Source organism: Epinephelus moara, chromosome 10, assembly GCF_006386435.1.
Source record: "Epinephelus moara isolate mb chromosome 10, YSFRI_EMoa_1.0, whole genome shotgun sequence".
NCBI lineage: Eukaryota > Metazoa > Chordata > Actinopteri > Perciformes > Serranidae > Epinephelus > Epinephelus moara.
The window spans coordinates 26,620,676-26,631,758 of record NC_065515.1 but is presented as its reverse complement, the minus strand read 5'-3'; the positions used below and the strand labels follow the sequence as shown (position 1 = coordinate 26,631,758).

At 39.1% G+C, this 11,083-nt stretch overlaps 1 protein-coding gene across 1 annotated transcript; it reads left to right on the top strand.

The window, feature by feature from the left end:
- Positions 1 to 225: 225 nt before the first annotated feature.
- On the top strand, positions 226 to 9,677 carry c10h1orf210 (chromosome 10 C1orf210 homolog). The gene is made up of 4 exons (XM_050055802.1): positions 226 to 395; positions 6,040 to 6,607; positions 6,834 to 7,028; positions 8,411 to 9,677. Exons 2-4 carry the CDS (start codon positions 6,550 to 6,552, stop codon positions 8,608 to 8,610), a joined length of 453 nt encoding a protein of 150 aa, XP_049911759.1. The 5' UTR covers positions 226 to 395; positions 6,040 to 6,549; the 3' UTR covers positions 8,611 to 9,677.
- Positions 9,678 to 11,083: the final 1,406 nt, after the last annotated feature.

The window sequence follows — 11,083 nt, the reverse complement described above, 5'->3', positions numbered from 1 at the left end:
AAAGCAGGTTTGACTGCTTGCTGACAGTGTCACTTATAAATGCACACTTGTAGTTACAGATTAAAATATGACATATGCTCATAAGTCACATTTGACCTCTTCCTGGTTTGGCTCTGCTGACTGACAACACTGCCTTCAACCAGGTCTGCTGTGCTATTGGATAGAGAGGAGCAATAGTAGGCGGGAGAAAGCACACCTTAGTTACAAAGTTACACATTAACTTGTCCTTCTGGGAAGCAGCTGCAGAGCACACCTCGTTCAACCTTTGCACAACATTTCTCCATTTTACAGGCAAAGCAAAGAAAATGTAGACAAGGCTGATGTGAAATATGAGAGCGGACAGATAGCAGGTGAACTCGTTGAAGCTAGAGGAAACTACGCAGACAGGTGACCAGGTAAGACTGGATATTCATAGATGGGTCTTCTAAAAGTGGGACAAGTCTCGTCCATAGACTGTGCTGCACTATGTAAAGATCACATGACTGTCTCAGTGGGTTATAGCTTATCTTGTGATCTGATAATGGAATAATTAAATATAATGTAACAGTGTACTTAAAATGTGATTTGAAAATGGAAACCATAAATTCTCAGATATACTCATGAGTTAACTTCAAGATATAATACAGAATTACAGAAAGGACACATAGCCAAAGTGTTTTCATGCACCTGTTGCATGTTGACAACTTGCTGTTTGCACCCAAAACATTAACACACCATTAGCAGCTCACTTTCTTCACTCTCTAAGAAGCACACATTCAGATCTACAGTATTTAGTTAGTAAAGCAGCCAGGCATTAATGCTAATCTTTTAAAATATCACAGTTTGTGGTCATGATGCAGGTAATGTAGTATGTTGTTTTATTAGCTAACATCAGCTTGGCTTTTACTTATTGTGTCCATGCGGTCTCTGTTGACTCTGCCATTATTCCAGAGCTGAAAGGCAAAAACCAAACATCACATTTGAGGGCACTTCACTTAAGCTACCTTGCTTTGATTAAACTTAAAAGGAGAAAAAAATAAAGGAAAATAGTTTAGTCATAATGCAGGGTGTTGTTTTCATCCCAGCATAGCTGACACAGGCTCAGCTTGATTTACAGTGTGCGAGTTAAATAACCACGCTCATAAACAATATCTCTGCCAGCTGTTTTTTAACTCGCTGCACTATCAGACCTTCTGCTATTATCCTTGACAAACAATGGAGCGGCCCGACTCCTCCACATTTTCAAAGCAAGACAGAAATACAGATCTTGGCAGCGGGATAAGAGAGAGGCTTGGTGCTCTGTGGGTTGTTGGGTTGAGGGTCAACAGAAGGACGGCCCTTTGATTTTCTGTGCTGTGTGAATATCTGTGATTATCTCAACCAGGGAGGGAGATGTTTGCTCAGTAAAGTATGATTTGTTATACAAAGCTAATGCATTCTGTGTCAGCAGATTTCAAAATGCGCTTTGATGTAATTGCATTAGGTCTTTTTTATTCAATTCAAGCTCTTTGTTACAAAAGTTTAGTGACGGAAGAAGTACTCAGATCCTATATGTAGGTAAAGTGCTGATATAACAATATAAAAATACTCAAAATTCTATTTAAGTGAAAGTACATATGTATCATCTGTAAAATGTAGCCTACTTAAAGTGGTGGTACTTCAGAGTGACTTATTATAATGTATTAGCCTACATTACGAGACTGTTGATGCATCAAAGCATAAGAAGCATTTCACTGTTGTAGCTGGTTGAGGTGGAGCTTTTTTCAACTACTTCCTATAGACCGAGTCACCATGACATTGCACTAACATTTTTTTGGCAGTTGTTTTGAATGCAGAGATATGTAAAATATGTGTATATGTGCTATAGCCCAGTCTCACTCTGAAGTTAAGGTGGTAAAAGTCCGGGTAGGGCGGGCGGGAGTGTTGGTGGATGGGTCCAACAAACACAGACTTTCACCCAAGAGAGCAGTGTTTGTGTCCCATAAGATTCTAAAGCCAAACCCTGATCTATTTTCCTAAACCTAACCACGTGCTTTTGTTGCCTAGACCTAACGATGTGTGTTTGTTATTGAAGGAAAAAAAACATCAGTTTGAGCTGTTGTGCTGACATGCATTTATTTTGAAAGAGACTGTATGTAAACGCAAAATTTCCTGTGAAAACAGAAGTGTATTTTGAAAGAAGACAATGCATGTAACAGGCAGAACTTAGCACGGTGTCCCAGACTGTCAACAACCAACGCACCCAGGGTATCTTGCACGTCATATCTGGACGTGGAAAGGTCATGACCAATCTAAAATGATTGTTTTTGTCAATGGAGTCTGGTTGCTTTGAGATAATGGCTTTAGTTCCCTGTTGGAAAGAGTTGTCTGACGGCAAGGTATTACACTTAAAATATCCTAAATATAATGTACACTCAAACTGATTTTGAATTTTTAGATTGGCTGTTTGTAGGTGGCTAAAAATTAACCTGCTGAGGTAGCATTTGCTTTTAGTTGTTTCATTTTATGTATGTGACGCAGTGGCTAGTTTAGTCAAGCGATTCCATATTCAAGGGTCAGGCACTATAGGGCACATGAAATACAAGATATGAGCTAATTAATGGGGTAGGAAAGAAGAAAAAAGACAGTTCTACAAAAATTAGTATTTGACACTTTTAAGGTGAAATACTGGACAACTTGACTCTTACATTTGAGATGTTTATAGGGGAAATCAGTTATTGGTGACACTGCTAACAGCTCACAGACATCTAAAACAAGCCAATGGGACCCAAGCTTTTAAGTATAGCTGTCAAATAAATGTCCTGGAGTAAAAAGTATAATATTTAACTCAGAAATTTAATAAAATCGGCGCACAGTATGAAGCTGCATAAAGTGGGAGTACTCTCATGGTACAAGTACATCTCTACCAGCATAATCAAATTTCAAACCAAAAGATTGCTTACAGTTAATTTGTCTGTTCAAAGGAATGTGATCACACTCCACGAGCAGAATCTAATTTTGATGTTTAATTCAGTTTGATGACAGAAAGAACATTTTACACCCTCTGGCCCTCATTAGTGTCTCGATACTGACACTCTACTCACAATTTGGGGCACTGAAACAAAGTATGACTAAGAAAAACTGACTCTACGCTTTCAGAATGATATTCAAATAAGCCTACTGCAGACAAAGATGCAAATGTAGCCTCTTCCACATGCATGTTCATATACAAACACTAACAGTTGTAAAGTAGCAGTGCACAGTTGAGCTCACAAACACTTGTACATCTGACGCACATAGATTTCTCGCTCCCAGGCTCCTCTCCTGTAACTCCTGGCCCTGTGCTGCTTGGTGTGTATATTTTGTTGTGCTTTGCCTCTGTGAGGACAGAACAGGAAGAGATAAAGGCAGCCGTGTTGCTGTGTTTACAGCCAACACTGCTGAGGAGAATAGCTGTAGAAGATGAGGGGGAAGAGGCCTAATGGCTGGCGCTAAGCAGCCGGATCCCTCTTGCTGTGAAAAATCACCTCAGAGCCAAGACAGGGAGAAAGACAGAGAGAAACAAAGACACACAAATCATAATCTATATTGCAACAGAATGTAACAACCACATTTTGCTCAAAGGAAGAAAATGCTGAGGAGATCAGAAATGACTTTTACATGATTTCAAAACTGAGGAGCCAGAACTATGGGGGTGAAAAACTGTAGTGTAACTGTAGTGTCTTAGCTTAGTTTGGGTTAGTTTGGGTTTATTTCCCAATTTATCCTACTGCAAGATTAAAATAAATAAAAAGCAAAATAGCAATTTGTCATGTAGGTATGTTTCAACATGAAAATCTATGTCAGGCTCAATAGCAAGCAAGATACATGTAAAGTCCTTAAAGGTCCCATATTATGAAAAGTCCGATTTCAATGTCTTTTTAAAATTAAAGCAGGTATAGGTGCTGTAAATATACCCTGAAAGTATCAAAATGCTTAGTCCAGAGAGAAATTCACATAGTTTGTAGTCAAAAACTGTTCTTTTAAATGAGCTATAAAGATTTCTGTAAATTTGTGATGTCACAAGTATACTATGTACACTATTTGAAACGTAAACTTTCTAAATGGGTCCTTTTCTATTTCTTGTTGCGATGTTTTGTAGTGCATGTAAATGTCATCAGCTGACAGGATGTTAACATGGACAACAAGCTGTTGCCTAACAATGCAATTCCAGTGCAAAGGCCTATAAAGATAGAAAAACAGAGCGTTTCAGACAGAGGGTGACTACAGGTACATTCACACAGACAGTATGAGAAAACAAATGTGTATTTTGAACATTAAAGCATGTAAACATGTTCTTGTAGACACCCCAAATACAAGTATGATTGTGAATATGAGCACAATATGGGACCTTTAAAATGAAATAAAAAATAAAGCTTTGTTTTTACATTAGTATAGCTATTAAATAGGATTTAGCCAACTGGGTGTAATGTCTTGTACACCTAGGGGAAGCATAAAATGTTGATGTCCTAAAGTGACTATAAAAACAAATACTAGAAAACTAAGGCAGAAAAAAAATCTGCTAATTTGTCCTCTAAAACCATGACCTGGAACATGTTCAAGTAAACAACACAAGTTAAAAAAAAACAAAAAAGAAATACAGGTGCTAGCAAGGCGTGTTAAACATAAACTACAGTTAGTGCACAGTGGATGGCATGACTGAGAACAGAACTCAACTGACTGCATCCTCACAGCTCTAATAAAAACACCGGGAGCCAACCTGTCCTGTAGACTCATGCAAATATCTTACAAATTTGCAAATAGCTGTAAACAAAGATCCTTTCTCTATCAAACAAAAATGACTCTATGCAGTTGGACATTATGGGAAATATGCTTATTTGCTTTATTGCGGAGAGCTACATGAGAAGAGCAACACCTCTCTCATGTCTGTACGGTAAAAATAGAGAGTTTAATTCATCTGTATGAAAAGCAAAGTCTTAAAATGACAAATTGCAAATTTAAGTCTCAACAAAATAAAAGATCTAACTCTAGTTCTAGATCCAGGCTTGCTGTTTCCTCCATTTCCAGTCTTTGTGCTGAGCTGGCTCCAGCTTCTCATCTAAGGGTGTTTTCAAATTCGATACACTTGATTAATACCATGCCTGAGTACAATTGGCCCCCTCCCCACTTCCCTACCCCAGCTTTCACATTAGCAATGTTGTTTGTGTTAAATAGAAGTCCATTTCCGTGTTATGGTACAGTTGGTTTTCACACCTCATGCGAACCATACCCAAGTACACATGAACCGTAGTCAAGGCCAGCAAGTAGACTCGGGCACGGATCGACAAACTGTGCTTGGGTATGGTACACAGCGTCAACACTAGTCAAATGAACCGGGCGTTAGGGTCAAGAGTACTTGGAGTCGGGCCCGAGTTCCTGACGTGAAAGCCTCCTAAGGCTCTGCCAAAAAAGTGAAGAAGTCTGCATGGCCTTTATATGTTGGCCATGTTTTGTTTGTTGTTTTATACAAATAATAATGGGTTGGCTTTTATTTTCCTTTGAGAATCATTAGGTATGTGGCGCCTGTATTACAGGAAGCTGTGAAGGATACATAGTCAGATTTTTCACACACACAAACACCACACACAACTTAGTGATTTTACCAGTCAGCTCGACCTACGGAGGAAGGTCCTGCAGTATGTGGGACTTCCTGTTTGCGACACACTTTTCCTGTTGTGGATGATATCCTCCTGAGCCCCTGACAGCTTGTACTCAATTATGACTTGTGGATTTCAGGCAGAGTCTCCTTTTCATGATACCACTCTCACTGTTCATACATACTAAGTGAAATATTTGGGTCATTTGATTTTCATGTTCTCTTTTTTTTGTGTGGTTCAGTTATAAAATATGCATTCGCTGGCACAAAGAGTCCAAAAGAATTCAAAGCCACAATACACGTGGGATACAGGGGCATTGTAGTTTACTGATATTCCTCAGAACTGAAAAAGCTGATATTTTTTCTTTTTGAAAGATGCCTTTGTAGCCAAGTGTGTGTATCATACTGATTTAATTCACTATTTCTCTTTTTCTCTTTCTCTAAAGCCTCATTTGACTGCAGCAAGAGGACGCTGGTTTCATTTCAACTCATACACAGCATGCTGCCTCCTCCTTTCACTTGTTACTGAACCAATGTGTCCCCTGTCACTCAACCTTGCCACCTAGTGGAGCTTTGAAGGTTTAACTCCTTCCTGGTCAACAGAAATCTCCCAGACAGCTACCTCCCTCATCTGGGGAAATGCCTTCCTTGCAACATTCCCCTCAGATCCCATTTATTTTTCACCTGCTGAGGACAACACAACACTAACCAGGTTTGCACATCACCAAACATCGGTTGTTGAAGGAATGTAAACCTCCTCTCCAGCTTCAGTTACAAGTTCAAGAGGCTCTAAATCAGCAGGTCTGACTGACATATGTGTGGTATGCACTCGTGATCCATGGCTTCATGCTAGAGTTGATGGTGCCCCAAAGCAAGAGCATCCAACAAGAAGCAAATTGAGCCACACAGGAAAAGTCACTCCACGAAATAGACTGCACTGACAGGAGCAAAGCCAGATGGAACCATCATCAAATGGCACGCTCTCTACAGCTACACCAACAGCAACACTAAATGGTAACTGTCAAACAGAGACAATTCATGTATTCTCAGAATTCTTTCCTGCTTGCCTGTTTTTGTCAGATTATACATTCATAATTTTTGGTAAAGACAGCCATTTTAAAATGAGTGATAGAGGATTAAATGTTTGATCCACGTGGTATGGCGTGGGACCGAGCAGAGCTTTGGTCATTTAGGTGCTTTCCACAATGACCAGGATGTGATTCACTTCCCTCTTTTGCAGACACTTTAGCAAACAAGACACCCAAATATGATTCCCACAACTGGGAGTTCCTGGTGGCCGTCCTAGTCACAGCCATCTCCATCTCCATTCTCATCGCCCTTCTGGCTAAATGCCAGGTGGTCCGGCGTTACCTGGCCAGCTACAGGCACACACGGCTGACGGAGACAGACTCCGTTAGCCGCTGTGACTCAGCAGGTGTGTTTCTTTTTTTTACTCATGAAACATATATTAAAGGTATAGTTCAGGTCTTTTGAAGTGGGGTTGCATGGGGTACTTATCCATAGTCTGTACATTACATGCAGTAGATGTAAGTCAGCACTCCCCCAGTTTGGAGAAGCAGGCAGGAGTCCGATACAGAAGCTAAGCAATGCACTGCTCAGCTACGAAACTTGTTTTAGCCACCTAAAAAAATTCCCACCTAAACACATTAATATTATTTTAAGTGTATACTATATTAAGAGTATTTTCATTGTTTTATCTTTCCGTCAGACAGCCTGTTCAACAGGAAAGCAGTTAACGGCTTCAGTTCCCCATCTGTGCTCTTGTCAAAGACACCAGACTCCATTGACATTTTAGTAAGCTGAATACAGGAGCCGCTGGTCCACTATTGCTTTGATCACTTAGCTAGTTTGTGTTATAGTATGACTTCAGTAGATCTGAACTAACCCTTTTAAATAACAAAGTCACACAATAACACAAACAAAATTACTGTTCGAGGCAGCAGTAGACCAGCAGCTCCTTTATTCAGCAATGTTAAATCACCATTTTTCTCAATGGAGTCTGGCTTTGAAAAGAGCGATATCATGACTTCATTTTTCCTTTGGAAATAACTGTCTGACATCAAGGTGAAACAGTGAAAATACTCTCGTTATAGCATACACTTAAACTGATATTGATATTTTTAGGTGGGACTTTTTTAGGTGGCTAAATATGTTTCGTTGCTGACCCCTCCACAGCAGTACATTGCATTTCATTTCACCTTCATTTACACCTTGTTGTGCAGCTCCCAGGTAGCCAAAAAAATCAGTTAAACACCAAACAATATCAGTAATGGCGTGGCTAACATCAGGAACAATGATCGTACTCCTTATACGTTTAATTGTAATGTTACTCCACACATTTTGTTACACAATGTGGCTGAAAACCGCACACTAAAAGCTGAATATGAAAAAGAAAGAGATAATACAATTACATTTTAGGTCTCCAGTCTTTCACCACTGTGCTTCATACAGTGAAGTCTTTATTTGAAAGAGACAAGAAGAAAATCTATCATGTAAAACTAAAGGGAACTTTTCAATAAGATGAAAATTGTGATGACTTTCTTTGAGACATACTCAGCGTGTACACTGATAAAACAATAAAAGCTCAATTGGGAGGATTTCTGTCAAACTGTGATGACACAAATCCAGTTCATTTGTCTCTATTAAAGCGGCCTCAAGCTCTACCACAATGTGACATTACAGCTTTCAATCATTCCTCTAAACACCAACCCGACTGTCATACATAATGTCATATAAAACTTACCTTAACATGATTATAATGCAGTACAACTCTTGTGTATCTATCACTGCTTCCAGGCCTGGAGGTTGGATTCGCCATGCACGGGGGACGTGGCATTAACCCTCACAGCATCCCTCCTGTGATTGAAGACGACGATGACGGCTTCATTGAGGACAACTACATCCCGGCCAGTGAGCGAGCGAGGGCTGAAAGAGCAGCGGAGAACATGGAGGACACAGAGGAAGAGATGGATGACATTGAATTTACCATCGCTTAGCAGGACTGTGTATATACACCGCCTTAGCTGGATAAGCCACTGAAAAACCAATTCCACTCCCACATTCTATTTACTTCTGAGTAAGGTTCACATTGTTGATTACAAAATGGGTGTAACAGGTTTAGGAAAGCATAAAAAATGTAAACACTAGAGATCAAGATTCTCAATTTTAAGGCAGCACAGACGGCAATGCAAGGTGCATGATCTGAGGATCTGTCACTATAAAAATATAAACCTAAATCTTTTGTCTGCCTTATTTTAAACTGACAGCAGTAACAGTGGGCTAGCACTCATGATGTCTTAGTTATGTGATAATCAAAGGAAACAAATTTTGTCCTGAAACAGCAAAAGTTCTTCTTAATGGAGTTAAAATAAATCACAGTGTCGTCTGTAAATATGATCATCAACCACTCACCTATGTATTTGTTGGTCAGTTTTTGGCTGAGTTAACTGGTTGATTGATTAGTTGATTCGACGACACAGGTCATGCAAAAGTATCTGTATAATTTAGACAGAGCTGAATGTAAAAAGAAACATTTCACCTTGCACTGATGATGTTTTGTCAGTGACACATAGGCAAAGGTGTAGATAAGGTGTATATCATGATTGAAGGCATTAAATTTAAAGCCTATTTAACTGTTTTCACATTTTATAGAGTGCTCTGGGGAGCAACTAAGCTAAGCAACATAAGGTGAGGTAACACTGTGAGGTCCTGCAAAGTGGTGACCATTTGTACTTTGCAAGACAGCTTTAAGACAAATCAACAGCTTTATGAGAGAAAAGCTAATTATTATTTATATATTTCTAATTGTGTTGTTACAGCATCACTGTATTTTGTGAACATGCTTTCTATGATTGTTTAAAAAAAAAAGGTACAACTACTGCCACATAAGAAATGTAGGCCGGCTCAATTACAGCCTACTTGTTACTACTTTCTACTTGGCTTCTATTTTCAGAATGGCTGTATAATTAATTGAATCATACTGTACACTCATCATATGGTTTGGTCAGGAAATTGTAAACCTCAATAAAAATTCATAATCAGTGTCACCTAGACTGTCTGCATGGATCAACTCATTAGACTGCTAACTCCAGAGGACCAGTTCCTCCACTATTAAGTGTAGGATTATGCTTTGCCTCATTGGTTTACAAACTGGAGTCATCACACTCACCTTTCGGTTTAAACTTTACAACAGTGCTATCAACAGCAGTGATTAAGCCTGACACTGAGTCTCGGAAAGAGGCCTGGGGCGTTTTGGGGTCCTCTGAGACCATGCAGCTGATGAGAGCGGTCTGACAGGTCTGTGTGGGGCTGTCAGGCGAGATTCTTAATTGCTCCTACCCGGAAACACGGGGAGTCAAGGTCACACAGACGAGACGGAGCGAAAACGGAAGCACAGATATTCCGCCTTCAAAATTAAAGCGCAGAAATTTAAACAGCTGTTGGGTGTGTGTGTGTGTGTGTGTGTGTGTGTGTGTGTGTGTGTGTGTGTGTGTGTGTGTGTGTGTAAATGATAGAAATCAGGATTATTTTAATAATTTGGCCCACAATTAAGTAAAAAACAGCCACTAAAGAGATTGTATTGCACTACTTGATTCTAATAAATTAATAGGCTACATGCAAATATATTAATCTGTAGTTCAGAGGTATGTAGACCCTTAAAGTAAAATGACCTATCTATCTATCTATCTATCTATCTATCTATCTATTTTTACATACATACACACATAAAGTAAGGCCCTACATATCCTCCTGAGACCCGAACTTTTGTTTGGTATGCATTTTTAATTTCTCCTAGCTTTCTGGTATTAGTAGGACCTGATAGGTACGAAAAACAAAACCAAACATTGTCAATGATAGTAATGTCCCAATATCCTAAAACAAGAGGATTATAAAGTCCCAATGTCCTTCAATGAGCTGATGATAGGTCCCCAATGTCTTCAGATGAGTACTTTCTAATCAACAGTGTCTCAGCTTGTTACAACCATAAAATGTGATCAGGTTTTGGACCATGTCCACTTTCGTTTCGGGGTCGGCAGCAGACTGACTTGGCAGAGATGGCTGTCATCTTGTTTTTACATTGGTTAATGTATTGTGATTTTACACCAGCATATACACTTAAACACTTGCAGTATATACCTGTATGCATGCATACATACACACATGGCTGCAAATGCATACACTCACATACACACAAGTCTATCAACTGTCAGGAGAGGCCATATTTCTGGGTAGTTCAATAATACATCATATTTAACAATATTACGGTGGCTGGTTTGATATTTTAATGTGAATATAACTGGTAACTGATTTCTCGAATAAGAACGTGTACAGTACAATATTTATAGTATATATAATATATATTATATATGGTTGTGCAAATTGAATCATTACAGCAAAAATATGATTTGCCACATTCTCATTTTTTCTTTTTTTTTCTTGGAAAAGAAGTCAGAGGTTACATTGAGAATA

What these genes read in the sequence shown, in the direction of transcription:
- c10h1orf210 (XM_050055802.1), top strand. Translation starts at nt 6,550, where the DNA reads ATGGAACCATCATCAAATGGCACGCTCTCTACAGCTACACCAACAGCA. An exon ending in ACCAACAGCAACACTAAATG is followed by an intron (nt 6,608 to 6,833) that starts GTAACTGTCAAA and finishes CCTCTTTTGCAG; the next exon opens with ACACTTTAGCAAACAAGACA. An exon ending in TAGCCGCTGTGACTCAGCAG is followed by an intron (nt 7,029 to 8,410) that starts GTGTGTTTCTTT and finishes CACTGCTTCCAG; the next exon opens with GCCTGGAGGTTGGATTCGCC.